The sequence below is a fragment of the Siphateles boraxobius genome, unplaced genomic scaffold (genome assembly GCF_051911475.1).
Source record: "Siphateles boraxobius isolate OS27281-9 unplaced genomic scaffold, OSU_SipBor_1 9, whole genome shotgun sequence".
Classification (NCBI taxonomy): Eukaryota; Metazoa; Chordata; class Actinopteri; order Cypriniformes; family Leuciscidae; genus Siphateles; species Siphateles boraxobius.
The window spans coordinates 23030867-23057269 of NW_027509219.1; the positions used below are offsets into that span (position 1 = coordinate 23030867).

Sequence of the window (26403 nt, forward strand, 5' to 3'; positions counted from 1 at the left end):
GGAAATGTCAGATGCCAGAAAAAAACTGTAGCCTACAGCCAAAATAAATTTAAAAGTAGCCTATACTTAAGCTATCCTATTTTGCCCTGGTGAATTTTTTCAAGGCTATAGAGACTGTGTACAGTTGAGACGTGCACAGTTGAGAGAGACACCTTAAATAACTTGCGTGCGCAGTAAGCACAAATTGTGATTTTTGCTGTGCACATGCGTATTAGTGTCCTCTTTGATCGTGGGAAATTTGAACAACGGACGCATCTCCGAAGATATCGGCAAAAGTTTTTTTTTCTAAGGTAAGACGTTCACTTCACCATGCACTCTCCACAATGAATAGCTTATTATCCTTATGTGACTAAACGTAACTGGTATCATCATAAACGTTATTCTGTGCACTAAAAAGGGGATATTTCATGGTATTGTGTCATGGAAGGTCATTGCGAAATCTGTTCTATTAGGTCACACGCTGTTTAGTTGTCCAGTGTTATGATAACAGGTTAAACGTCGTAATTAGCCAGCCTAGGAAACAAATGAAAATAACATTTGATATTTGTGATATTTAATGTTCTGTTGCAATATCTGTTCGTTAAATATCTTGTTCATATTTTATACGTTTTAACCAGTGCTAATTTAAATAAAATGAATGAATTTAAATGGATGAATAAACAAATGTTGCCCAATTGTTATTTTCTTTATTTGTCTTTATTTATTATATTTGCAATGAACGGTTAGTTACCTTTACATCATTAAAAATGGTGCCTACCACATACAGTTGAGACAAAAAGCACCTTATTTTTATGAGCTAATTTTGGAAAATAGAAACTACTTATTGGTATTATTGATTGATAATGTCTTAGTCGACGAGCTAATGAAATGTCATGTGGAAATTCTATTTATTCAGTATCTATTTTTGTGTAAAAAATCAAAACGCAAAAAGTGTCTCAACTGTACACAGCCTACCCATATTCATGTGCCATTTGTGAGAGATGGAAAAGACTTTGCTTTTGAAAATTGGGTCATCACGTCAAATTACTGGGTGTTAATGCATGCAAGAGAGTGCAGACATTTCCAAAAATTATCCTTCTAAAGTCAGAAGAAAACTGGGTCGCATACAAACACTGTTTTTGATAATGACAATAAGGTAATAGAATGCTAAAAGAAATTAACATGATTATAGGCTATTTTAGGAAAACTGTTTTCCCCCTATAAAAAGGTTTTATGACAGCAAATTGGCAATATTCTTTGTGCACCCGAGAAACTCCCCAAACAAGTCTGATTAATTAGTCATCATTTACTGCAAATGAGCATGATTAGAAATTACACCTACAGCACTGAAGGAATCATGTGTATGTGAATGGGGTTGATGGAAGGCAATCAAGTGTTTTGTGGGAAACACATCTGTTTAATAAGTGAGAGTTGATGGCCTTGTTTGTTTATTCTAATCATTTAAATGCAAACATGATTCCATGAACCATAAACATGTAAAATAAACTGAACTGAAAGGAATTATATTACAGTTTTTCTGAATTGCTAAAACACATTTCTCAAAACCATCACCCACTTTCTCAAAACCTTAAATACAAAACCAAATCTTCAAACTACATTCAGTGAACATCTGGCCAAATCAAACAGTTGCCTTGAAACCATTTTATCTGTTGATGCTTTCAGATCACACAGCTAAAATATATCAAATTATAAACACAGTTAATAAAAAAGGTTTAAAAACTCATGTTACAGTACACTTGTGAGGTGTGCAACTGCAAAATCAAAGTCAGTGAGAGAATCATTTTGCCTCGGCAACATGTCTTCGTGGTCATTGACAGACAATGTCGTCTCTTGTCAAGTTTAAGGGGCATTCGGCAGCCCGAGCTATTTCTTCGCTGATGTTCACTTTTTATGTCGCATGTTTTCTCAACAAGCTCCCCCTACAGCGGTGAGGAGTATATTTCACAACTGTCGTAAAAAAACTCACTTGCGGCACCCTCCTCCCCCTTTCTACCGCTGCTCATGTGCATTTGTTATTATCGGAGCCGGCCAACTTTATCCTGTGGAGCTATGTCTACCGAGGTGGGTAATACATCATACACATTGAGGGCGGCGTGTGTGTTTATGTCGAATTGCCATAAAGCAGTTTGTGTTTCTCGCTCGTTCTCGCTTCTCACGAGACTTCCTATTTCCAACTTACCGGGACGTTAATCTTCATGTTGCAAGAGCCCCTTTCACACAGTGCGTTGATCCCGGGAAATTGGCGGGAAATTGCCAGAACGCCTTCTGTGTGAACGCAAACACGACCCGGGATTGATCCCGGGATCGATGCCGGGTTGGGGACCTAGTAACATTGCCGGGATCAGTCCCGGAACGCGCGCTGTGTGAACAAAAGCCCAACGCGTTCTCATCCCAATGCGTCATATACGACGCTTTTGCCAAAGCGTACATATCCTACGCACATGGCACCCTTTAGCGTAAATATAACACGCACAGAGTATGGGTAGGTTTAGGTCTGGGGTAGGGTTAGGGTTAGACCACTAGGAGGCGCCTTCTGCCCCATATATATCTGCGTCTCATATTTACGCTAAAGGGTGCCATATGCGTAGGATATGTACGCTTTGGCAAAAGCGTCGTATATGACGCCTTGGGATGAGGACGGGCTCAAAAGCCGTAATCAATGCCGTGTCGTAATGATGACGCTGAAGTGAAGTGAAAGCAGGCTAGTGAAATGGTACGTAATGCGCTATGATCGAATCAGAGAAAAAAATTCACAAGCGTAGTTTCTCGAGAGATATCGCAGCTCATAAGCAAACTATAGACGCTGTTGAGACATTACATGTCACATCGATGTCACGTGTCTTTACGGGATTTTTACGGGTTGTGTGTGAACGCACTCTCTGATTCCGGAAAATCACTGGCAGTGTGAATGAACCAAAATCAAACGAACCCGGGTTAAATCCCGGGCCATTTATCCGTGTATTTTCCGGAATCTCTGTGTGAAAGGGGCTAAGGTTGGTTTTCCGCCGAACGTTAGGGGGAGCGGGGAAAGTCAGCATTCTCACCAGAACAGGTTATTAAACCATCCAAATGATTTCTAAACGGTTTTATTAAGCTGAAATAGTTGCCGAATGCCCCTTTAAAGGAAAAACCCTCTGTGTCGGATCCAGCCTTAACACTGTCCACACCTTGCTCTTTCTCGTCCTCATTCTCTTCCTCCTCGTCCACAACCTCTTACACATCCTCTTCCTCTCCCTCTCAGATTGTTTCCATCTATTGTCTATATAAACATTGTGCACATCATTAGAAATAAGTGTGAAAAATTTTGAGTTGTTGTGTGTAAACGATGACATCTGTGTTTTAGTTGTGTTTAACTTTTACCTGCCTGTGTGTTTAGCATTTTGTGACACAAGTGCATAACAGTGATGTGTGTTTTAGTGAGTGAGAATGTTTAGAGTTTTGCAAAGAGTACATGAGATTTGCAAATTGTGTCTATAACTACCTGAACTTGTTTAATGTTTTACAGAAATAGTGATTTATTCAACAAATTGGTTCAGAAAATGGGGTTTAGTGTTTTGGCATTTAGAAAATGATCTGTAATTATCTAAAAAAAAAAAAGGGATATTGGCAATGCTGGACAAGCAAACTAGATTCTTTAGATTCATTCTAAAACCATTTTTATAATATGTTTTCTGGGTGAACTTATCAAATAAAGTTGAACTACATAAATTCTACACCTAACTATCTTCAGCCATAACATTAATGTGGACTGCACTTCAGTAAATGGCATATGACCTGAAATATAGGCCTATCACATGACTTCATAGATAAAAACCCCCATCCTGTCAAACATAATAAAACAATGGAGGGATTGAGGACTCAATAAAGGAGATGCACCAATGAAATCCCATGCATTTGCCTGCACACAGAGACAAACACACCCTCTCATGATGATGACCTTTTACCTGAAAGTGCATATATTATTCAATATAGCCTTATTCAAATTCATCCATTTTCTAGGTTGAATTAAAGAATCTCAATGAAATAACGGCGGAAATGGCAGAAATAATAATATTTTAAGGCTACCCCCCCCCCCCCCCCCACCAAAATTTTTTTTTTTAACAGACTCAATCAAATTAAATGATATTAAATTTCTCAGTAAAATTATAATTTTGCTGAGAAATGTATCATAAACGTAATAATTGTAAAACAAGGGCCAAAAAATGTGGCCAATATGTTTACTTTAAGATTAGCCTTTATATAGCATGTCAAACGAAATGTAAAATGCTCAAATTTAACCATGTCAAAATCACAAATAAATCATAAAACCCATACATAATTCTAGAACACATCTTTCCTCACGTGGATCCTTCCCACTGCTGTGATCCACCCTGTGAAACCACAGATGCCGTAATAGAGTCACACTTTATCACTTTATCCGCAGATTCACACACTGGACGGTTGGCTGTGGGAACGGGGGTCCCTGAGTAGGAAATGGGGTGAAAGTAAAACCCGTTGCTGGGCGACTGAATCATAGTTGCTATGGTGAACTTGAGTTGAGCAGCTGGTCCAATCAGCTAAGACATGTAGGGCAGAGTGGATCTCATACTGAAGAGAGTGATGTAGAAACACGTGGGAGGAAGAGAGAAGGAGAGTTGAAGTTAAAGAGTGTGCAGAAAAGGAAGATTGACAGTAAGAGAGGAAAAGAGGGAAGTTGCAGAGAATGATCGAACAGGATGAAAATAAGACAGAAAAGAAGGAAGATCATGGGTTAGGGAGAAAAATGTAAGAAGAAAAAAAGGTGGAGATGTTGTTTTTCCTCTAGTGGATCCTTTTATATTCATGTCTATACACTAAATGTATTTTATGCACATTAATTAAAAACATTCTCTGATATAAGGACAATTCTCTGATTATTTTTCATAATGTAATCTATTTATGGCATATAATTTATGATGTGGCCAAAACAATGGTTGATATTTTTGTATGTTGCCTTTCACATTTTTGCTGTTTTGTGAATTGTTTGTTTCATACATAATTTCGTGATTTATCACAAACTTTTTTCTTATGTCAAATCAACTTAGACAATTAATGTGGTTCAGATTACATAATATTTTGAGTTTCTGTTGATTATCTCCTTCATTGTATAAGCTCACATTACCTTTTTTAAGATAAACCAACAATATATATTTTTTACAGTCGGCCAATAATTGTTTGTAGGCCTAAATTTCCTGTTAAGTCAATAATAGTATATTTTTGTCGCCAAAATTGGCTAATTTAATTAAATACAGTAGCCTACAGTATATACAGTGGCGGTAGACCATTTCAACTGGGGGGGCCAAGCTGGGGCCATTTGTACTGTTAGAGGGGCCAGTTACATATAGACCTTATTGTTGTCATATCATTTTCTGCACTGCACAGCAGGCATTAACAGGCAAAATACCATGTTTATAATCATTCAACAATGTATTTGCATTCCCATTATATTTTTACATTTGCATTACATATTCAGTATTAGTCAGAGTAACTGTAATTGACATGAAGTCCTTCTTTCTCTTCATTTTGGTGAGAACTATAGAGCAAAAGCAATGGGGACCAAGAAGATATTATTAATTCCTTTACTGAAAATAACTGAATTGCCAGGTAACTATGTCTAACCGTTTACAGGGTTCCTGCACACTTTTTAAAGTCAAATTTAAGTCTTTTTAAGACCTGAAGAAATCAAAATTCATACTGTACATTAGGGGTGTGCAATATTGACAAAAATATATCTCAATATTTTCAATGTTTTGTTGATAATTAGATGATATTTTACTGATTGTGTTTTTGTGCTGGTGCCATGGATGGTTTAGGCCTGTTGTTGACAGCAGACTCACAAAGATATTCATATTTTTCATACTCTATGCAGTGGTTAATTAACAGCAGGGACCAAAAATAATTTTTTAATAATTTTTTTATTAATTTAATTTGCCACCTTAAATTGATTTCCAGGGGCATTTTCACCTAGAGTTATGAATCACCTTTTATGTTAAATACTAACATTCAAATTATACAGTAATTATACTTATTTATACAATAATACTTAATTATACAATAATTATACAGTACCACTGTTACCAGTCAAATTAAATCATTTAATCAAAATCCATCTTTGCAGTGCAGAGGTGACATAGAAGCTGCATTAATATATTTACACTCCATTTAAAATTGCATAAATAAAGCTATGAGATTTTTTTTAAATCAATATTTAAATATGAAATGATTTCTAATTTTAATGTTTTAATTAAAGGGTAAGGGTATTTAATTATTCATTAAAATATGAAACTAAAACCGCCAGTAGGCGTCGGCAAGTCACGGTCTTTATTGAGGGATTCATTCATTCAACCGATTTGTTCAAACGGCTGATTCATTCGGGAAAGGAGAAACTGATTCCTTCAAAACGCGGATTTCAGTCAAGAAATCATCGCTGTCTGTTGCATTGAGACTCTGCTACGGTTTCATTTTGAAATTCTAGTCGGCGAAATAAAGGGAAACAAACAATATTGACAATATTGTGTCTAAAAAGTAACTCCCAATGTTCACTTATTGTTAATTTAACTGTTGTATAACATCAATATCACAGTTGCAATTGTGCACGGGAAAACGGCACTCTTGCTGATCTGATATTCTAATATAAGAACATAATATGATATAAATATAAGACATAAACTAATTTGGGGACATAGCCTCTATGAACCGCACACAGCAGTGAAATGACGATAGACAAATGCGATGTCAGCTCACAGTGCCTCGTATACTGTTAAAACATTGATTACAATATCATAATAGACAATACACATCGCACACCCCATATGCACATAAAGAATGAACTTGCAACTGACCAGCTTTCTCCTTCTCTCCTCTCTCGCGTGCAGGAGACAGATGTTATTCTGCCGCGATTCCCGCGAATGTGATGCGAATTGTCACGTGAACAAGCAAATCCACAAAGATAGAATAATACATAAAAATACGCACAAACGATAACAACGATATCAAAAAAACAGTTTTGTAAAAATTATTTGACACTCCACATTTAGGGGGGCCACAAGGGGGGCCAAGCTTGTTGTCACAGGGGCACGGGCCCCCTTGGCCCTCCCTCTAGAACCGCCACTGAGTATATAATCGTTTTCTAAACATGCAGGTTTAAACGTCTTGTAATAATCCCTTAAAGAATATGGGGCGTCTTTGACCTCGGCTGCAGGGTTGGTTAGATAGCCTATACATGACAGTAGAAGCAGGTGCAGGCAGTTACTTAAACTCAATGGGCTTTCTCAGCTCTTATTCATCTACATTATCTTGACTCCTCGTCAATGACAAAGCCGCTAAATCGCAGCCCTGCCTCCCTCCTGCACTGACTTGCATGTGTTGTGATGTCTTATGATGGAGAGGCCCGATCGCGGCGAGGGGTGGACAGGCCGTTGAAGAGCAGGGACGCACGGGATGAATGGTCCGGTCCTTATTGTAATGCAAAGACAAAACTCCTCCCTTGCTCAATGGATAAGGAAGTCGGCCAAAAATATCGCTCCAGGGGAAAAATTAAACCGTTTTCCCGGTTGAACATTCTTGAATTTTACACATTTACAGTCGAACTGAGGGGGATTGGAAATGAGGTGAATTTAAGATGGTAGCATACTGCAGCAAACTGTCAGGTCAATGAAATTGCACGTGGGTTATGGGCTTCCATGCTTACGAAATATTCAAATATTTTTACTTCCCTTCTTCACACTTGCTCTCATTTGGAAAAATTGGATGGGTATATTAAGATTCACAATTGTTCACTAGCCTTTATGGAAACTCGCGCTACAAAATGACCCTGTTTAGTGCTATAATTAAAGTGCACATGTAGGCTATTTGGACTGAAACTATATAGCCTATGTGGTTGCTTGGGATTTGATCTCCTAAGACTTGAGACTTCTAATGAACGTCGACAAAAAGCGTTCTATTTTTAGGCATTTATCACTTTATTATAGATTTACTGTTTAATAGTTGGCGGGTAGGTGCGCCACAAAACTGTTGCGCGAGAGATGTGCACTTATGACTGTAGCCTAATTTAATTTAAATCATTGAATAATTCGCACACGAATCGCATTACAAATGTTTCGTGTTTCTTTAGGAATGATTCTAATATTTAGCTTACGTAGGCCTAGTTTAGACTTAGGCTTTAGACTACTTCTTTTAGGCTAATAGCCTCCTTGATCCTTCCCTTAAAGCTCTGTGTGTAGCTACTGCAGGTTTGAGACGGTGATTGCATATAATTCTAGTTTTCTCTGTTAAATCTGGAAATAAATCAGACAAACGTATTCCATATGAAGCAAGTGATAAACCACGAACTGACCGTGACATATATTGAAGAATGCTTGGGGCATTTATAGCCTAGCCTACTAACAGCAGCAGTGGTTTGAGTAGCTATACAGCAACTCAACTGAATTTAAAGGACCCAAATGGCTCTCAGTCCTCCGAATGTCAGCCTCATTGGTTTTCAAGGGCATCGTACTGATGGAGATTTCGTTAAACGGAGAGGAGGGGGCCTTCGGTGCGGGTCATGACGTCACTATGTCCCGATGTAATCCTCTCGCGCTTGAGTCCTATCAGCAGAGGAGGGCGAGCGCGCGGGGACGCGAGGAAGCACTAATCTCTCCAGAAGGGATCATCAGCGCAACTAAGTCGCAAACGAGACCCTTGAACACTGCAGCAGAAGTCGATTACGGTGAAAACCTGGATACAAACAATGTGTTTCAGCGATAAAATACAGACGTGACCTCATTGTTCGTTGCGGGATGCAGGAGGGATACGGTGGCAGCTCAAAAGATGCTCGACGGAGAAAATGGAGCATCGTGTTTACGGGGACTGTAGTGATATTTCAGTCATTTTTTCTTGTTTTGGCGGTGATATTATTTTGAATAAGTTTGGTTGACAGCTTTTTGAAATATAGTTGATTGTTTATTTTGAGATTTTAAAAGTGTGTTGTTTACACTTGGTGTAGTCCAAGGGATGCGCTACTGCAGAGGTCAGCAAAATGAGTGAGAATCATAACAATGCGCGCCCTTCGGACGGATGCGATCTTCATTGCATTCTGTCGCCTGCAATGCAATTCCTTGGTTTATTCGACACCGATTCATTCTTGATATGCTTTATTTGGGGTATCGACATTCTTTTTGAATTCCTAACCGTACTGCCACTGAGGCACAAAAATCCCAGAGACTCAAAAGAAGGAGGACAATAGCCATGGCTGCTTGAATTGAGGCTGCAGAATCATATAGGCTACAGACTCCCAGAGCAGCTCTTAAAGGGAGTGAATATAGGCCACTGGTTGGCCTGGTCTGCGCAATATATGCTATGGTTGGATATTTTACTGTGTTTCGCGTGATATTGAAATAGAAAACATTATAGAAACATTATTGTGATTATTATTTTGAAGTTTTTGTCGACGGTGTGATGTCAAAGCGCATTACGCCATCCCTCTTTGCGGTACTCTTTGAAGAGGAGCCTGCTCTTGTGTGCGCGCGTCATGGAGGGTGGTGACATGGGCCCGCCACTCTGCGTGTTCACGGCGGACCTTGATTTAATATCCATACAATTAAGGCACGCGGTGAATGCCAAGAGAGGGGCCTTAAAACGGCAAAAATGTCTCGTTTATAAAAATGAGCAGTGATGCGCAGATCCGGAGATATTCTCTCGTAAAGTCACAGAGCTGAACAGAAACTGAGGCCGCTCGGGTTGCTGGCGCATGATAGGAATATTAATTTTAGGAACTGACAGGAATGTGAAATTCCTCTATTAATTCATAATATATTACTGTTTTATTTTGAATTTCACTAAATCTATTACCACTACTAGTCTATGTAATGTCATTTTCATAATAGTAAAAAATTAAATAGATTTAACATAGTTCAATTATTAGATGCTTAATTTAATAGAGATTTGATGATGTTCTGACACTATTGCTCGAAGGAACAATGGGCACAAATATTCAGAACATCAGATAATGGTTTCTGTGGACATTTGGTTCCTAATTTTGGATTTATTGTTTTCAAATTGTGTTCATTGTTTTAATATGCACATTGCATCTACCAAGACCTGTCACTTCCTTCCATGGTTTTTTTGTTTGCCTGTCAATAAACCCTTATTGCAAATCTTGTCACCTGTCTAGAAATTATGCTTCCAGTTTATTGCTGGCCTTCTCCCAGAACTCCACATAATCATCCTCTTGTAACTTTATGGATGAGTACAACAATATGGCAGCCAATCAATTGAGATGGTTATCTAGAGTTTCTAAAGGAATGACAGAATTTTACTTCCAGTGGTTTCAGTGATAAATTCAACACATTTTAATGTTCTTTATATGACCTAAAGGAAATTATACTGCTATGCATGTGCCACACATGCCAAAAGACCTAAGAGTTTCACCACAATGTACAGATACTCTCACTGGCCGTTTACTTGAATTACTGGTGTTCAATCTCAGCAGTCTGAGGAAGTGCCAGATGTGCACATGAATAAAATGGGCTACCAATTTTAAAACATTCAGCCTTTACTGTAAGGCTTACAGCACAATGCTTGTAGATAAACACTGCTTGCTCTCTTCAAGGCAAAGAGTGTGTGTAAAATATTCTTCGCATTGATAACTGAAAATGACCAATAACACAACCTTAGAATTTTGATGACAAAGAGTAATCATTTTAAAATTTGGGCAAAACCATAACATTTATAAAGCATTGTTGATTATATGGGGGGGGGGATTTCAATTTTTCAACATTTGTTATAATTAGCTCTATTTCTAAGCTTATTTTACAGTTTTCAAAAGGGACAGTGGCATAAATATATATCCAGAGTTATTTTGAGAATAATAAAAATAAACACAAATATTTATCCATCATTTTAAAGTTAAGCATGTTTATCCTGTTTGCCAAAGGTGCTTTCTTAACTTTGAATCATTTCCTGTGGGTGTGAGTGAGCAGGTTAAAAATTGATGCGGTACTCATTTTTTTGTGCATCTTTGTGCAAAAACAATTAGCAGAGCAACAAAAGACAGTCTTTCCAAAAAAACCAGTAAAAAGAACACCAATTACACCATATAATATTATTTTAATAATGAGCATGATCAAATCTAAGAACGTGATAGATAGTGACCTTCCAATACAATGCATATTCATTTCAGGGGTGACTTAAATGTTTGTCTTGTAACTCTTTTTTTAATATTTTTAGTATTTCATATATTTTTCATGAATCTTTTGTTATATGACTATAGAAATCTGAAACCCTCACACGGTTCAAGTCCGCTCTCCCACACACAAACACACAAAACGGCAAGCAGGTCCTAAAAAAATCACGCACAGAAACCATATACTCTTTTTTTGTTTTTTCTTACTTTTAACAGTAAATCAGTAACATTAATTTTCAGGTTACACGTTTTGAGGCGTTCTTCGTTATTGTTATAATTATATGATCCTACGTTAAAGCTTAGCAATATACTGAGGACATGGGGGAGGAAAAAGCGATAAAATTAAATCTGTTTAGAAAAGACAAGGAACAAAACAAAAAAACAGAAGAGGTGATGCATCTAAAGTGACTTCAAATAATAAAGCAGTGAATTGCTACATCTCTCAGATTGGTTTAAAGAAACAGCGACCTCTGCTGGGCGGGGTTTGAACAGTAAGTAGTTACATTTCTGCTCTTTAAACATTAAGCATGAATGGGAACAGAGTATGAGCACCGGGCTCTGAACCATAATAAAACATTAGTTTTACTTTCTCTTTTTAGTCCAGCCAGTGACAACGTTGACTTCCCTTGGTTAGGATGCATGGGATGTCGTCTCCCTGATAATGCTGTTTCAATTGAGGTATAGAACAGCCATTATTAAACGGTTTCCGTAGCTTTAAAATGTTAAGGCTCCAAGCAGGAAAAACATAAGAAAAAAAGAATACGTGACATAAGTGGCTCGTCACTGAAAAAAAAAAAAAAAAAAAAGTCAAGTGTTACATAATTCAAAAATAGATTTTTTATAACATCATCTCATGTCAAGACACATTTCATTGTCCCTTCTACGGAGTTGCACGATTCTCCACAAATGGGTTTAAACCACTCTGGATCTACAGAATGTAAAACTGGCCCGTTACAGTTACTGATGCTGGAGATGCCCCTCCCCCTGACCAGAACGGAGTATGAACATCCCCCCCTGCCCCACTTCTGCCATATCACATGACTGACATACACTCTACCACCATCCCTGATACACACACACATACATACATACATACAAGTGTCACAGAGTTCACTACCCACTCATGATGAGGAGCTGTGGGGCTAGAGAAACAAACATATAGGATGAAATAAAAGACTGTGTGTACAGATATCAGTTGGTCAGAGGAGGGAGGCAGGTGCATGAAAACAATACCAAATGATAGGAAAAAAAAAAAGAAAGGAAAAAAAAAAAATAGAAATGATGACGCGACATTAAGAGGTGCTAATCGACTTCAGCCCCCACAGGTAAAGCAGGAGGCGCAGAGGCTCGAGTCTGACGCTGGCTGAAGTCACCAGAATTAAATAGAAAAACATAATGATTGTTTATTTTTTAAATTTCATCTTGTGTCCTCTTTAAATTTCATTTTTAAATGGTCAGTCCTAAAACAACTGCTCATCAGCTGTAGGGGGCAGCCTTCTATTGTTTATTTCGGTTCTGGCGTTCCTGTGAGAGAGAGAGAGAGAGAGAGAAATGGAGAGAGGTCACTTTGATGTACACTAAAACAACTTTTTTCTTTCAAAATACTACCACTGCAATCAAGCAATCAAACATTTCTCAAACTGTCCTTTTTTTACTTTCATCACACACCACAAAAAGGGTTCCAAAAAACTTTGACCAATAATTTCCATTAATTTTCCTGTTCTTCATTTCCTGTTCATCATTTGGTTATTTAAAAACATTTACACTCAATTGGGCAATTAATGTATTTGTTTATTTTATGTCACGGCAAGAACAGGGTATCAGTTACAATTTAGGTAACTTTATTAATAGATGTTTTTAACAGGATTATTATTAAATTTAAGGTTTCAAACCATAATATGAAATTTACACAATTTTATATAAAATGATAATACTCCCATTTCAGCCTATATACTATCTTTTAAAGAAAAGGGCTGAGTCAAAATAAGAGATTTTATATATTTTTTATAGAAATATCTTATGTTATCCTAATTTTTTAGATTGTACATAAACTTATTTTCGATCCACCGGCCGAGTGAAAATGCAATTTCTCTATTAAACCCTGTATTCAACGCAGCTGAGCTTTTAGAAATGCAGCAAGTTTGCAGGTATGATTTAAACACCATAAGGTAAACATTGTCATAATTTTTCAACAGTAGATCAATAAGCCATTGCTCAGGTAAAAATGTACAATCCAGTAGAACGTGCATCAATGCTGTGTTTTTACTTTGAAACATGCAGTGCTCATAATTAAATCATAGCCTTTTGAAGTTTAATAATCACATTAAGCCATGTCGTCATTCCTGTTTGTCAAAAATTTGACTTTGCTAAAATAAAATAAAAAGGAAAGCTTACTTGATCCAGTCGAGATCGGCTCTGGAGAGGAGCAGGCTCTAAGTTCTGTCAATGGAGATAAAAGAAAGAGTTTCAAATCAATAATCCTTTGAAACAAATCAAAAACATCGGGACTTTGTCTCAACTAAATTCTAGGGGTGTAACAATACCCTCATGTCACGATTCGATACATGTCATGATACTGAACTCACGCTACGATATTATTGCGATACTCCAAGACATGGTAAAAGGTTAACAAAAAAAATGTACTGTTGATAAAAATGCTAAATTTGATATTACATTGGGACTGGAAATGAATAGTCTTGGACTTGGTGCTGGTAACCCAATGCACAGGACAATAGTGACACCAGAATACAAATATTCATGATTCTGAAGCTGAAAATATAGAATTATATTAGATGAATATGCTTGCACTTTCACTGACTAGATATATTTAAAATAGTGTAGGCCACATTTACTGGTAACATAAGACATTTGGCATTATCAGGACACAAAAATATTTCCCCATTGCATTGCTATACATTATATACAGTATAGTTTTTTAATGTAGTACTTACACTAAAACTTGAATTTTTACATACACAGTAATTTTATTTTGGGTGTTCGATACATATTGTTGCATTGCAATATATTGTGACACGATATTGTTTGTGTCCATTCATAACCTGTCAAAAACAGAAATAATTTAGGCTACAGAGAATAAAACTTTTTAAATAATAAAATCACATTTAAAATGAGCAAACAGAGTGGAACCAGATTAAGCCAAATTCTTACGGTCACCAAATGGCTTACTGATAAAATTCAATTTATTTGCAGCTTGATACTCGATTAAAGCAGCAGTAGAAGCACGGTATTAAACACAACCTCTGGATGAAACATCAAAGACAGTAATAATGAAATAATCAAAGCAATGAGCATCAACCATTCAAAAAGAACCAAGATGTGCACTGATCTACGGCACCTATAAACAGCTGTAACCTTTACATAGGAAGTTTCTGTGACATGAACAGTAGCCTGAACCCATCACAAGCCGTTCAAAGTTCTTTGGTTAATCACCGCTTATGGTCATTCACCTCAACAGGGTCTACTCTACATAGAAATATTTTCCTTCAGTATATACTGTACATCTCTAAACCATAAAAGACCCATTTATGTGCTAAACAATGCAGCTGTTAAATACTCTTTTTTTAAAAAAAAACAGCTGAATTTTCAAGATTAAAGGCATTACCTTTCTTACCACCTCTTCCTCCTCCTGCCGTTTCTCGTAGTGTGAGAAGTCATCGAAGATAGAGGTGGTGTGTTTGTAGGTGGCGATGATCTTCAGCACCTGCTTGGCCTTCTCCAGAGGCACCTCCTGCGTGTCACGGGAGTTGGTCACGGGCTTGTTGTCATTGTTCTCCAGGCGGATGTGCCTGAGCTGGCTGTTGGGCACATCTTTAACAAACAGCCAGTCCACGTCGAATTTGCCCTTCCATTTGTCCTGTGCCCAAACGCCCGCGCTGGTGCCGTAGTCTACAGGCGAGCGCATCTCTGCCACGCCGCAGAAGTGTCCGCTGCCATTGACGCTGAAAAGCAGGTAGACGGGACCCTTGCCATTGATGGCCCGAAAGGCAGAATCTAGCCGCTTGTTACCATGTTCCGTGCTGCACCAGATGGAGTACTTGATGGAGCGGTGGATGTCGTCCTCAGAGTAGCTCTTAATGATGAACACCCGGCCGTTTTTCAGGTTCCAATCAAAGTCCTTGGGGTTGTAGCTGTGTGCCGCACGCAGCTTTTCCAGGACCGGATGGGACTCACCACCACCAGAGCCCGGAAGGCCGCCTCCGTTGCCGACCCCTCCGCCGCTCGAGGAGCCGCTGCTATCCATGCTGCCACCCCCGCCATAACCAGGGTTGCGGTTACGCGGGGCAACCCACCGGGTTTGAGGGGGAGGAGCAGGGTTGTGGTTCTGGTAAGGCTGCGGAGGGGGCGGACCCTGCATCGCCATCTGCTGGGCAAGTGATTGGGCATGGGAAGGCATGGGGGGCTGAGGTGGGGGCGGCAACCCGTGATGGTGAGGCGGTAGGTGACCCTGGGAATGGAGCGGAGGCTGCTGGTGGTGGGGCGGTAGTGGCGAGGCCACTTTAGTCACAGGCCCCTTATTATCCCAAGTGCCAATGTCCATGTTGTGTTTGATGGGCGGCGGGGGCAGGGTGCCTCCAGCCATGGGCATCCCCGGCTTGCTCTTTATCTTCAGCTGCTGAGGCTTGGCTGGTTTGCTAGCGATGGCTGCCCAGGATGTGGGTTTGTTGGGCGGTAGCCCGATAGGAGTCCCACCATTACCCGCGGCCACCGCCGCCACTGGCCCTCCTCCGATAACAGAGCCCACCGTCTTCACTCCAGAACCACCTCCAGTCACATCGCCACCAATCTTCAGCCCCACCATGCCCTGCTCTAAGCTATTCATACCTGGTGCCTTATTCAAGGTGTCGCTGGGGAAGCCCGTTTGCCCATCGGGCACCAGTGTGCCACCTAAAGAACTAGGTGGGTAACTGTAACTGCCCCCATACGCAGAACTCTGAGTCTGCTGGCCCTGGGAGCCGCTCGTACCCCAGGCAGAAAACGCGGGATTTTCAGGGAAAAAGTTAAAGCGGTGTGGATAGATGCTACTGCCCAGACCCCCAGGCTGTCCAAACACAGTGTCATGCATGAAGTGATGGTCTCCATTGCTGAGGGGTGCGTACGGAGTGAGGTACGGGATCGGCGGGTCTCCACCGGTGGACCAGGGGGCCTCGCTGAGGGGGTACGGGAACCCAATCGAGGGGGCATAGTAGCTAGACAGGTATGGATCGGTCATGGATTGGTAACTGTTATTCTGGGGGAATACCAGAAATACAGATGTTAGAATAATTAATGACAAAATGCAAACTAAATATACTAATTTCAAATAGGATAAAAACAGATTAGACATGAAACTGCAGATATGAAACTGTAAGAAACACTCTTTATTTCAATGGAAATTCTTTTAAACTCCTGAACAACTTAAAAACAATGATGTCTTAAAAAATATTATACAATCAGTTCCTTTTAGCAATGTACTGTGGTTATGGTAATGTACTGGTATTTAAAAAAAATTAGACAAATTTAGCAAGCACAACAGCAAAATAAAAAGAATTATACTTTGGTGAAAGCACTGAGAGCTGATTTTAATGCGTTAAAAATCACATTATTTTTACTATCTAAACATCATTAAAATACAATACATTAACGGGCTATCAAAATAGTGTAAAATAATGAGACGTGTTTTTAGAGACTGCATGTTAAAATAAAATGCTTTTCTCATTTTCATACCCTAAGAAAAACAAACAGACATTTCTCACCGGATTAGACTGGCCAGTGAGGTATGGTTCAAAGTCATTGTCGTGGACCGTTTCCTTCTGATGGAGAGAGCCATTTTGCACTAAAAAAAAAAAGAATGACATTTAACATCAGGATTACTTTTCAATTTACCACATCTGATTATAAATCCAAAGCATGTGCAAAACCCAACAGCCCTCTCTTTCCTGTGAAAAATATCACTTAACCAATGCTGTTATGCCACTCACATTTTAGATCTTTAACAAATGATAAACAACTAGTAATATGTATTTCACCACACACTGATCTCATTGACTCATTCACCACATGTTCTGTCTGAGTACCACAATACTACAGACATACAGTCATGGATGAAGAGGACCATCTAAAAATCACCAAAGCCCAAAAGACACAAATACAGTAGTTAATGCCACAGAGTTATGAAGCATTATCTTTTTAATGTGCTCAAAAGCTAAGCTCTCAGTACCAATAGATGTGCCGGTGAAGTGTTAATCCAACAGGGGCAGTTCTGGACTCCAAGAGGAGGTATATTCTCCATCAGGTGATTGAATGAGCTCTCAGACAACATTTGGATGATGTGCGAGAAACACACCAATCAGGCTTGACTTGATACAAGTCACAGAGAAAGAATTCCCACATTTAACTTAACAGTCCATAGCTAACAGCATCTATTATCATGAAATTAGATTCAATGTAAATTAATGAGAAACAATACCCTGGGCCGTTAAATTTATAAATCTGTACAGACATATTAAAAGGCAAACTTACCTTTAGCGTCTTGCCCTTTGGATGTCTTCCCATTCAGTAAGTGATCAGAGATGGATAGAAACAACAAGATAAAACATTAACACATTTGAATCGTTGTTTTAAACACAAGCTCTTCGTGCTTAACATGTAAATACTTCATGCTCTTAATCCACATCGACTCCATCAGAGCATCATCAATAAATCAATGCACGATCAGGGATCGCTCGACACTCGTTTTTAAAATAACGGGGCATTTATTTAGTCAATCAAGTAATTGTACATCCACTCGGACAGCTAAAGATTCCGTCGACCATGCAGATCAGCCCAAGTCCAGAGAAAGCTGGTTATAACTCTCGGAAGCTGATGAGAGAGATTGTGTAAATGAATTAAAGAAACGTCTGTTTGGACAGAGGAAACGCGATGTAATATTCAATTAAAAGAGAGGAAAAATGCTAACTCATTAGCCATCGCGCTGGTGTGAAGCAAGGAGAGGCTGATGCCCGTCATGTATCCGCTGAAGCGGCGGAGGCTGCACGCGCATTCCCTGCTCCTCCTAAAGGCCTTAGCGACGCCGTGACACTCCAACCTACCTGTGGGTCAATACTGGTGGTAGACATAATTCATCAAGAGGGCCTTTTTAGATTCAGCAAGAGTCTTGCAAAGAAAAACTGAACCAGCAGCGAAGGTGCACGGCGTAACCCGAAGCCCGTGGGTTCCTCTCGGCTCCGTGCAGGCTGAACTGCGCTTTTTTTCAGCAAGTTCCACGACTTGATTCTGGCGATCCGGTCCTCTCGAGCGCACTAAAAGTCCAGCCTGAGGATGTTTCCCAGAGTATTAGAGGCTCTGCGGGTTTGAGGTTTAATCCAATGCTGTCACACTCCGTGTGTAAATTAATTTTAAAGAGTATATATATATTTTTTCCTCCTCCCAGCCCGCAGTTATTGTGCACCTCTGTTCACTTCCGCCCAATGGCCGCTCCATCCGGGATCTGCGCGGAGGGACTGACGCCACATGGACCGGGTGGCCATAAACCTGAGAAAATTGGGGGGAAAAGTTATTATTGCATACATATCTTATTTATCTTGGTTAAATAAAATTAATTTTTCAATCTAATAATTACCTCAAGAACTAAGAATAGTATATTTATGAAGTGCATTTTTTTGGCATTGACATAATTGGATAGTAGCCTATCTGTATCTTTATTATTAGGGGTCAAGACCCGAAAGTGGTTGCCCCTATTGTAATTGTTGGTTTACTTTATTTTTATCATTATTATTATTATTATTATTATTGAATGTGAGTCAATGGCAGCCCATAAACCATAGGAAAATGATAAAAATTCACACAGTGATGGTATAGTAGGCCTAGTGTAACTATGTTTGTAATAAATATTTAAAATAAAAAAAACTAGCTGGTTCCTCCAGTTGATCTTAGAAATATTAAATCACATTCATTCCTCAGTCACACTTACCACGATATTCATTTACATGGGATTGTTGCATGGGTTTTGTTTAATGTGGACAAAACGTGACTGTCATAAACCACCCTGTAGATAATAAAATGGGGTTTTATGAATATTACTTTTCTAATGAATGCTATAGTGGACTTATAGTGGACCCCCCATATTAATTCTTAAATATGTGCAAAGATGTCTAAAATAGCTACTTGAGGATTTTACATCAGATGTTGATGATAGGTTTGATGTCTTTTTCTCCAAGCCACATTAGACCATTTGACTGAAGACCATATTCCTTTTTTAGTTCATAATTTTGTTTTATAACATGCCACCACTTACTTTTAACATTTAGCCTACATTTTCACAGTTAAAGAATGTCATTTACAAGCACTGAGCACTTTTATCGCAGTGAAACCTCATACTGATAAAGGGCATTCAGGGTGGCTAATTGATATTTAGATTGATCTTTGTCAGAGATGGGTGAGACAGGGTTCTTTCAGTTTAATCCGTTTGCAGTATCTGGAACCCCACAGGGAGCAGCTCTGTTTCTACATAACACCCATTTCAAAGATAACACAAAATACTACAAGATTTTTTACTTGATTAGATATTTTAGTTAAATTTCTTTCCACTTTGAAAGTGTTACAGAGACAGAGAGCATGTTGGATTTGGATGCTGGTGGCCTATAGGATAATAAAATGTTGTATCACATGGGATGTCAAACACAATAATGCCAAGTGTGCTTGCTTATCAAGATCATGAGTAATGCTTTTAAAGTTCTGTTGGGGCATGTAGGCTACAGCAAGACATTGCCACTTACAGTTTCAAACATAACTTGCGTTTTTCCAATTTTAACCACAAGGTGTCAGTCTAATTTGAGTCGAATTGTGGAATTTCCTCGATTACACATCAAAACATTGATCTTAATGAATGCGTTTTTCTTTCAAAATGTGTGTTTTTAATCAAATATTATTAAGATATATACTACATGTATAATTTAAGAAGTCAAAATACGATACGACTTACTACAATCAGCATTCAAAATACAGTGTTCAGTAGATGTTTTATTATTTATATTTACAAAAGGAGGTTTGATGTTCTTTATGTGCTACACAACGTTTTTATTTGGGCCAATACAGCAAACTACATGCAGATATTATAATTGTGCTCACTCTCATACACAAATATGGCATTGTGTTACTGGTAAAGGAGACAGATAGGCCTATTGATCATTAAAAATTAAACAGCATTTTGCTGTGTACTAAAACAAGTGCATGTAAAGCAATTCATTCTTCTTCATTTAATATTCAACATTAAACCATCTAACTTAAAGAAATCTCAGCATTGTTTAAAGTCCTCTGATTTAAACAAAAATTTACAAAATTTGAAGTCACAGATTTAACAGATACAAAATAAAGAAGTCAGTCATGAAAATATTTTACAGAAAAATCACCTCCTGAAAATATAATAAATATGTAAGCATAAAAGCGTGAGGTTAATGGCTGTATGCTTTGGGTTAGTCGTGGATAGCTATGTACCGATGCCTTGTGTCTTGCTTCTTGTAGTTCAACACCTCTAAAGTTTCATGTTTCTAAGGGCAGAGTCTGGGTGCATCAATCTTATTTTCTAAATTTGTGTGTATTATTATTTTTATACATATACTTTAAAATCCATCTGAACTGGTTTCTGTTTTCACTACTTTGCAATGCTTGAAGTCCTTTGCTATCTCTTTCCCCTCTTAATGTTGACATCTGGACACTGTCACTTATACAAATCTGAAAAGCAACACAATGCAGATACAAAATTAGATTAACATGAAGTAGCAATATCAGTTTTTTAGGAGGACGAATAAATGAAACATTATCCAAAATGACTTAATTCACTTTTACACGGTAAAAAACAAGGAGATGTATTTTACAAACATGTGTCTTCCTCTTCACTGAAGATGCTGACGATATAGCAGGCAAATACAAATCCCAGGGCCTACATGTAACATACAAACAAACAAAGCAACATATTAAGTCGAATACAAGTCACTTTTTTATGAGTGTCTGTGAATTTTTGTACTGTTGTATATGAATGTATCACAAGAATCTTAAAGCTGAAGTATGAAGTGTTCATATTAAAACAGAGGTATGTCATTTTTTAGTAGCTTTGTATGTTATTTTGTTGGTTATCAAAAACTTGTTATGTCTGACACAACAGCATTGCCTCAACCAAAGGTAGTTTGGGGGAATTTTCCGGAAACCTGTTTGAAAACAATCATTATTTCTGCACACTTCAGCTTTAACAACTTTATCAGTTTTAGGTTCTTACAGAAATGAACAGCTGCAGGGCACTGTGCATAACCTCGATGTACTGATACTCTAACAAGCAGTTTAGTTCGGAGACCAGAGCAGGACTGTCCAAATGCTGCCATCTAGTGGTCGGGAGGTTTCTCTTCCCACAGCCCGGACCATTGTCCTTCCACCATGAACGATGAGATGAAAGTCCCAGTGACAGATAATCACTGTCCTATACAGCACAGAAATGGCTTAACACTTTGAATTTCAGTTGCATGGCTTTGTAAACATTACTGACTTTAATGCTGTAGTACTGAGGAACAAAATAGTGTAAGTTTAAAACTTTGTTTAATCCCATTCATCTTTGGTTTGTAAACCTAGTAGAGCTTATTTAATTTCATACCAATGGCATGAATGTATGTGAACTTGGTCTACAGCACTAGACTGACCCGTATGAGAAGTCCCATTTAAATTCGGCTTTTTACCTTTGACAGCCCTCCGAGGTCTAGATAAAGGCAACAGATAAAGATATTCCAAGTCACCCAAAACACGGTCCAGACTATATACTAAAAGAAAAGGGAAGGACACATAATGGTCATCAGAGATATAAAAATGTTAACTATGCAAACAGCAAAAAAAATAAAATAATTTTGAATTAATACCATACAAAGCATTTTTTAACATTTAAAAAGAAATCTGCATTTATTTAATCAAAAGTACAGTAAAAACAGTAATATTATGTTATATTATTAAAGTTAACTGTAATAATTAAAATGAATTATTTTCATATTGTTTCAATGTAATTTATTCCTGTGATGGCAAAGCTGAATTTTCAGCATCATTACTCCAGTCTTCAGTGTCACATGATCCTTCAGAAATCATTCTGAACTCATACGCTGATTTGGTGATCATGAAACATGTATAATATTGTTTGGAAACTGGGGTAAATTTTTTTAGGATTCTTTGATGAATAAAGAGATCAAAAGAACAGTATTTATTTGAAACATTATAAACATCTTTACTGTCACTTTTGATTAATTGATCTCATCTTACTGAATATAGAGTATTTTTTTTCTCATAAATACAAACAAAATATATTATTACAATTAAATTAATCATATTAAATTAATAAATCATTCAGTTTAAGAAATGAATGTATATATTTTGTAATGTTGTTATATATAATATCAGTATATTATAAATAATATTTATATTATTACAATTATTGTTGTTTTTTATACAACAAGTTTTATTAACTGTAACACTATTAACGTAATTATTAGGTTCAAAAGTTTAAAAGAATTGAGATAAATACTGTACACACCAAAACTACATAACGGGACTTATACTGGACTGTCCCAAACAAGCCCAATATCACCACAATGATGTGCAGGAAGTTGACAAGGATAGGCGCCCACTGGTAACCTAGAAAATCAAACACCTGTCTCTCCACAGCAGTGATCTAGGGAGAGAAAGACAGAGTATGATATGAACAAGATCTCTACACGCTGTGTAAACAATAACAACACCAGCTACTTTGCATCTACACGACTAAAAAACAAACACCATCATGCTGCTGCCCCAAACACAATAATGATGGAGACCCCATCTCGCTTTCCCAGAGACACAATCCAAAACCCCCACCTCTGTTTTTCCACATGCTGGCTTTTTACTCAGGGTTGCCAGGGTAACAGAGCCAAAGGGGGTACAAAGCTTGTGACAGAGAAAAAGAGAGTGAGAGGTGGAGAAAGAGAAAAGGAGGGGGAAAGGTTGAGCGAGAGGAGATGACGGCTCTCCTCAGAGGTCAGAGGCTCAGTGAGGGGAGATGTATGATTCAGAAGGGAGGTGCTGGGTGTGGGGGATGCTGCTCCTTTCATAAAGCTTCCCCATCCCCCATACAATCTCTCTCTGTATGCCATATTGCTGCTGTGTACCAGCTGTTCTCAGAGGTTCCACCTCAAATCATCCATTTGTAGCATGTGTTCAACACAGTCCCCATCCTCTGTGCTCCAGCACGAGCTATGTCGACTTTAACGGGCCAAACATAAAAACATAAAACTGTGAGACAAACCAAAGATACAGATCGCTATCCCCTCTTGGTGATAGACATCTGTATTAAAATACATTTAAAGTCTCAGACCATACAGTACGTATCACTATCAAATCGAATTCATCAACGTGAACAGTGATCAACTCATTTGAAATATTAAAAGGGAATTGCACAGCGACAGTTGCAGAAACTGTTGATACTGTATACATGAAGGATGAATGTTCAGCCAAGACTAGTTGACATGGTATTGCAGACATGCTGCAGACCTCTCTTAACTGGCAGTAATAGGTGTGAAATAGTGAAATGAATTTGTTAAACCGATTAAACCTACAGCTATGTTATCATTTTTGAGCCAATCTGTGTACAACTGTAAAGACTAATAACTGCATGACTCTGTTCTGTGCTGTCTCACTGAATCTTCATCATTATTAGGTGACTTTTTTAAAAAAATGGCTGTTAATGAAACCCACTGAGATTATAGTCCAAATATGATGCCAGAGCAGATAAAAAGTGATATACTGTATATATATATATATACAAGTATTTTCAATCCCTATTTCTCACACACACACACACACACACACACACACACACACACACACACACACACACACACACACACACACACACACACACACACACACACACACTCAAATAGGCAAGGAAAGACAGTAAAGCTAAGGTTAAAAGCCATACAAAAGGTTAAGCAGAGTAACAGGAATGTAGGTCACTGTCTCTGCTGGTGTTCAGACCACAAGTGTGCAACCAGTGAAGTGAGATAACACGGCAAGAAGAATCCAAGCACTTTATGTGAGAGGAGAAAATGATCTCACACCACTGATAGACCAAGTGCAATCAATGAGGAGTGATAATGATAAATATGCAGTAAAACACACTTAAAATGCACACACAACATTCTCTCAGTATCAAATAATGCACAGTTGATTCACATCTCATCTTTATTTTATGGTTTATCTCTAATGTAAGAATGAAATTGCAGTTTAAATAAGTATCATAATCTATGCTGGTTTTATGAGTTCTATGAAAGGGATAAATGGATAGATAGATGGATAATGGATACTTTATGAATGCTTTGAGAGAAATGATGGTGCATTAGCAGCAAAACAAGTCAACAATGATACAGGTTGTGTTACAGGACAGTGTAACACATACAGTACATACAGAAATTAGAGAAAAATTAACAAAATATGTTTAAATATAATCATATATATAAATACACAAAATTGTGCACAATAAAAACAATACACAAAGCAATATTCTATACACTAATGTGTTATTTTGCACTTGCAGTTCTCACTTAATGAGATATATCACATGTATTAGCCTATAAATTGTTATCAAACTACGGTTATTGTGGCTCAAAACTTGAGTTCTTTCAAACTATAGACTGCAGGCTAAAATGCAGACGAAATGTTCAGAAACTATTCTCGAAGTTAATGTCAAAACGTCAAATTTCATAAACAGTGTTTTTATATCACACATAAATGAATGGGATACAAACCTGCAACGAAGAACGCTTGTTTTTACCACAATTCTAATAACGCACTTACCAGTTGAAGAGCGCAGAAGAACATCAACATGCACCTCCCCGAGCAGCAGCCCATCTTACTATTCTCTCCGGTGTGAACGTCAACTCAAAATGGTCAATAAAACGGATGCATTTTGAAGATACTCAGTATTTACTCAAGGTATTTTTTCAGTATGCTGTGATCAGCGCTGTACATCGCGCTTAGGGTTAAAACAGAGTATGAAGCAGTGCGCGGGGGACAGAGGGTGAGACCGGGGTTGCGGTGTAAATAAAATGGGGTGGGACCTTAAATAATAAGAGCCACATATAGACACCACCTTCTGGTGCTTTGTTAAGAGGGAGCGGCAGGTGGAGCACTTGCGGCTGGAAGAGTTGGAAACTGATCAACATATATATGCACTTTCATTTTAGTTCTGACTACCATTTATAGTCCAGTCATTTTATGAAAAAAGGTTGAACAAATTGCAACAGAAGCAAACTCAACTGATTTTGTATCCTCAATATGTCCTGAGTATGGAAAAAAGCCCCGAAGAATCCCATTAGGGGAAAGTTTCGAAAAAGACCCAATAGCCTTTTCATAGCATGCGCCTATTCATTCTTTTTCTCACATAAACAGGGTAAAAATTTTAACCTTTAGGTATCACCATGGAAATTACTGAGTTGATTACTTACATCAAGACAAACAAAAAAATGTATTACAAGTTTTTTGAAATTGTTTGTTAACATGGACAAACGGTGCATAATCTAATTACATATGTGCTAATTTGCATAAATACCCAAACAGACCTAAACATTGGGTATAGCCAGGTGAAAATGTCTTGTTGAATCTTGTTGACATAACAGTAAAAGACTTAAGGTCTGAATGGAACCCACTTAGGCTACCGATGAACATTAATACATAGAGGCAGGAAGTAGTACTTTAGAAACCAGCCTTTATTAATTATTATTGCAGAGATGGGGTTTTGTATTTGTATGCATTGTATGCTGGGACCAGCTACACCAGCTCAGTTTTGCTTGAGAACAACATGACTAAGCTGGTCCACCAGTTAGACCAGCACTATAACAGCTCTAGCCAGCATAAACCAGCCTGGACCAACATGAAATCCATGCTGGTTTATGATTAGTTAATACGCAGAAGGAATATGATTGTCCAAGCTGCTAATTTCCGTTCAATGTAAAGGAATGGTATCCATGGCTGTCAGGCAGAATTTTCAAGGTAAGATTTTCAGTGAGTAGACTATTTACATTTTGGCCTGTTCCTCACATAATTGTTATACGAGTTCAAAAGACTTATAATGGCACTTCATTTTCTTGATGCTATCCACTTACATTCTATGGACCTCTCGATTTGTGTTGGAAAAATGTCATATGGGATTGTACACTGTAAAA

At 38.1% G+C, this 26403-nt stretch overlaps 2 protein-coding genes across 4 annotated transcripts; both read right to left on the reverse strand.

Annotated features, from left to right (window-relative positions):
• Positions 1–11083: 11083 nt before the first annotated feature.
• On the reverse strand, positions 11084–18671 carry ythdf1 (YTH N6-methyladenosine RNA binding protein F1). Its single transcript, XM_077223885.1, has 6 exons — positions 18268–18671; positions 17699–17723; positions 16933–17012; positions 14802–16427; positions 13574–13618; positions 11084–12703 (listed from the first exon to the last, which is right to left on the reverse strand). Exons 1-6 carry the CDS (start codon positions 18292–18294, stop codon positions 12677–12679), a joined length of 1830 nt encoding a protein of 609 aa, XP_077080000.1. The 5' UTR covers positions 18295–18671; the 3' UTR covers positions 11084–12676.
• A 1511-nt stretch (positions 18672–20182) lies between these two features.
• nkain5 (sodium/potassium transporting ATPase interacting 5) lies at positions 20183–25294 on the reverse strand. Of its 3 annotated transcripts, none has more exons than XM_077224256.1 (6): positions 25037–25294; positions 22740–22877; positions 21901–21981; positions 21450–21647; positions 21023–21116; positions 20183–20908 (listed from the first exon to the last, which is right to left on the reverse strand). In XM_077224256.1, the coding sequence occupies exons 1-5, from the start codon at positions 25088–25090 to the stop codon at positions 21048–21050; spliced, it is 540 nt and encodes a 179-aa protein (XP_077080371.1). In that variant the 5' UTR covers positions 25091–25294; the 3' UTR covers positions 20183–20908; positions 21023–21047. The 3 variants fall into 3 exon arrangements, with proteins under 3 accessions (XP_077080371.1, XP_077080369.1, XP_077080370.1); XM_077224254.1 differs by having other exon boundaries at positions 20553–20908; positions 21056–21116; positions 25037–25283; XM_077224255.1 differs by having other exon boundaries at positions 20553–20908; positions 21052–21116; positions 25037–25283.
• Between the last annotated feature and the right edge of the window lie 1109 nt (positions 25295–26403).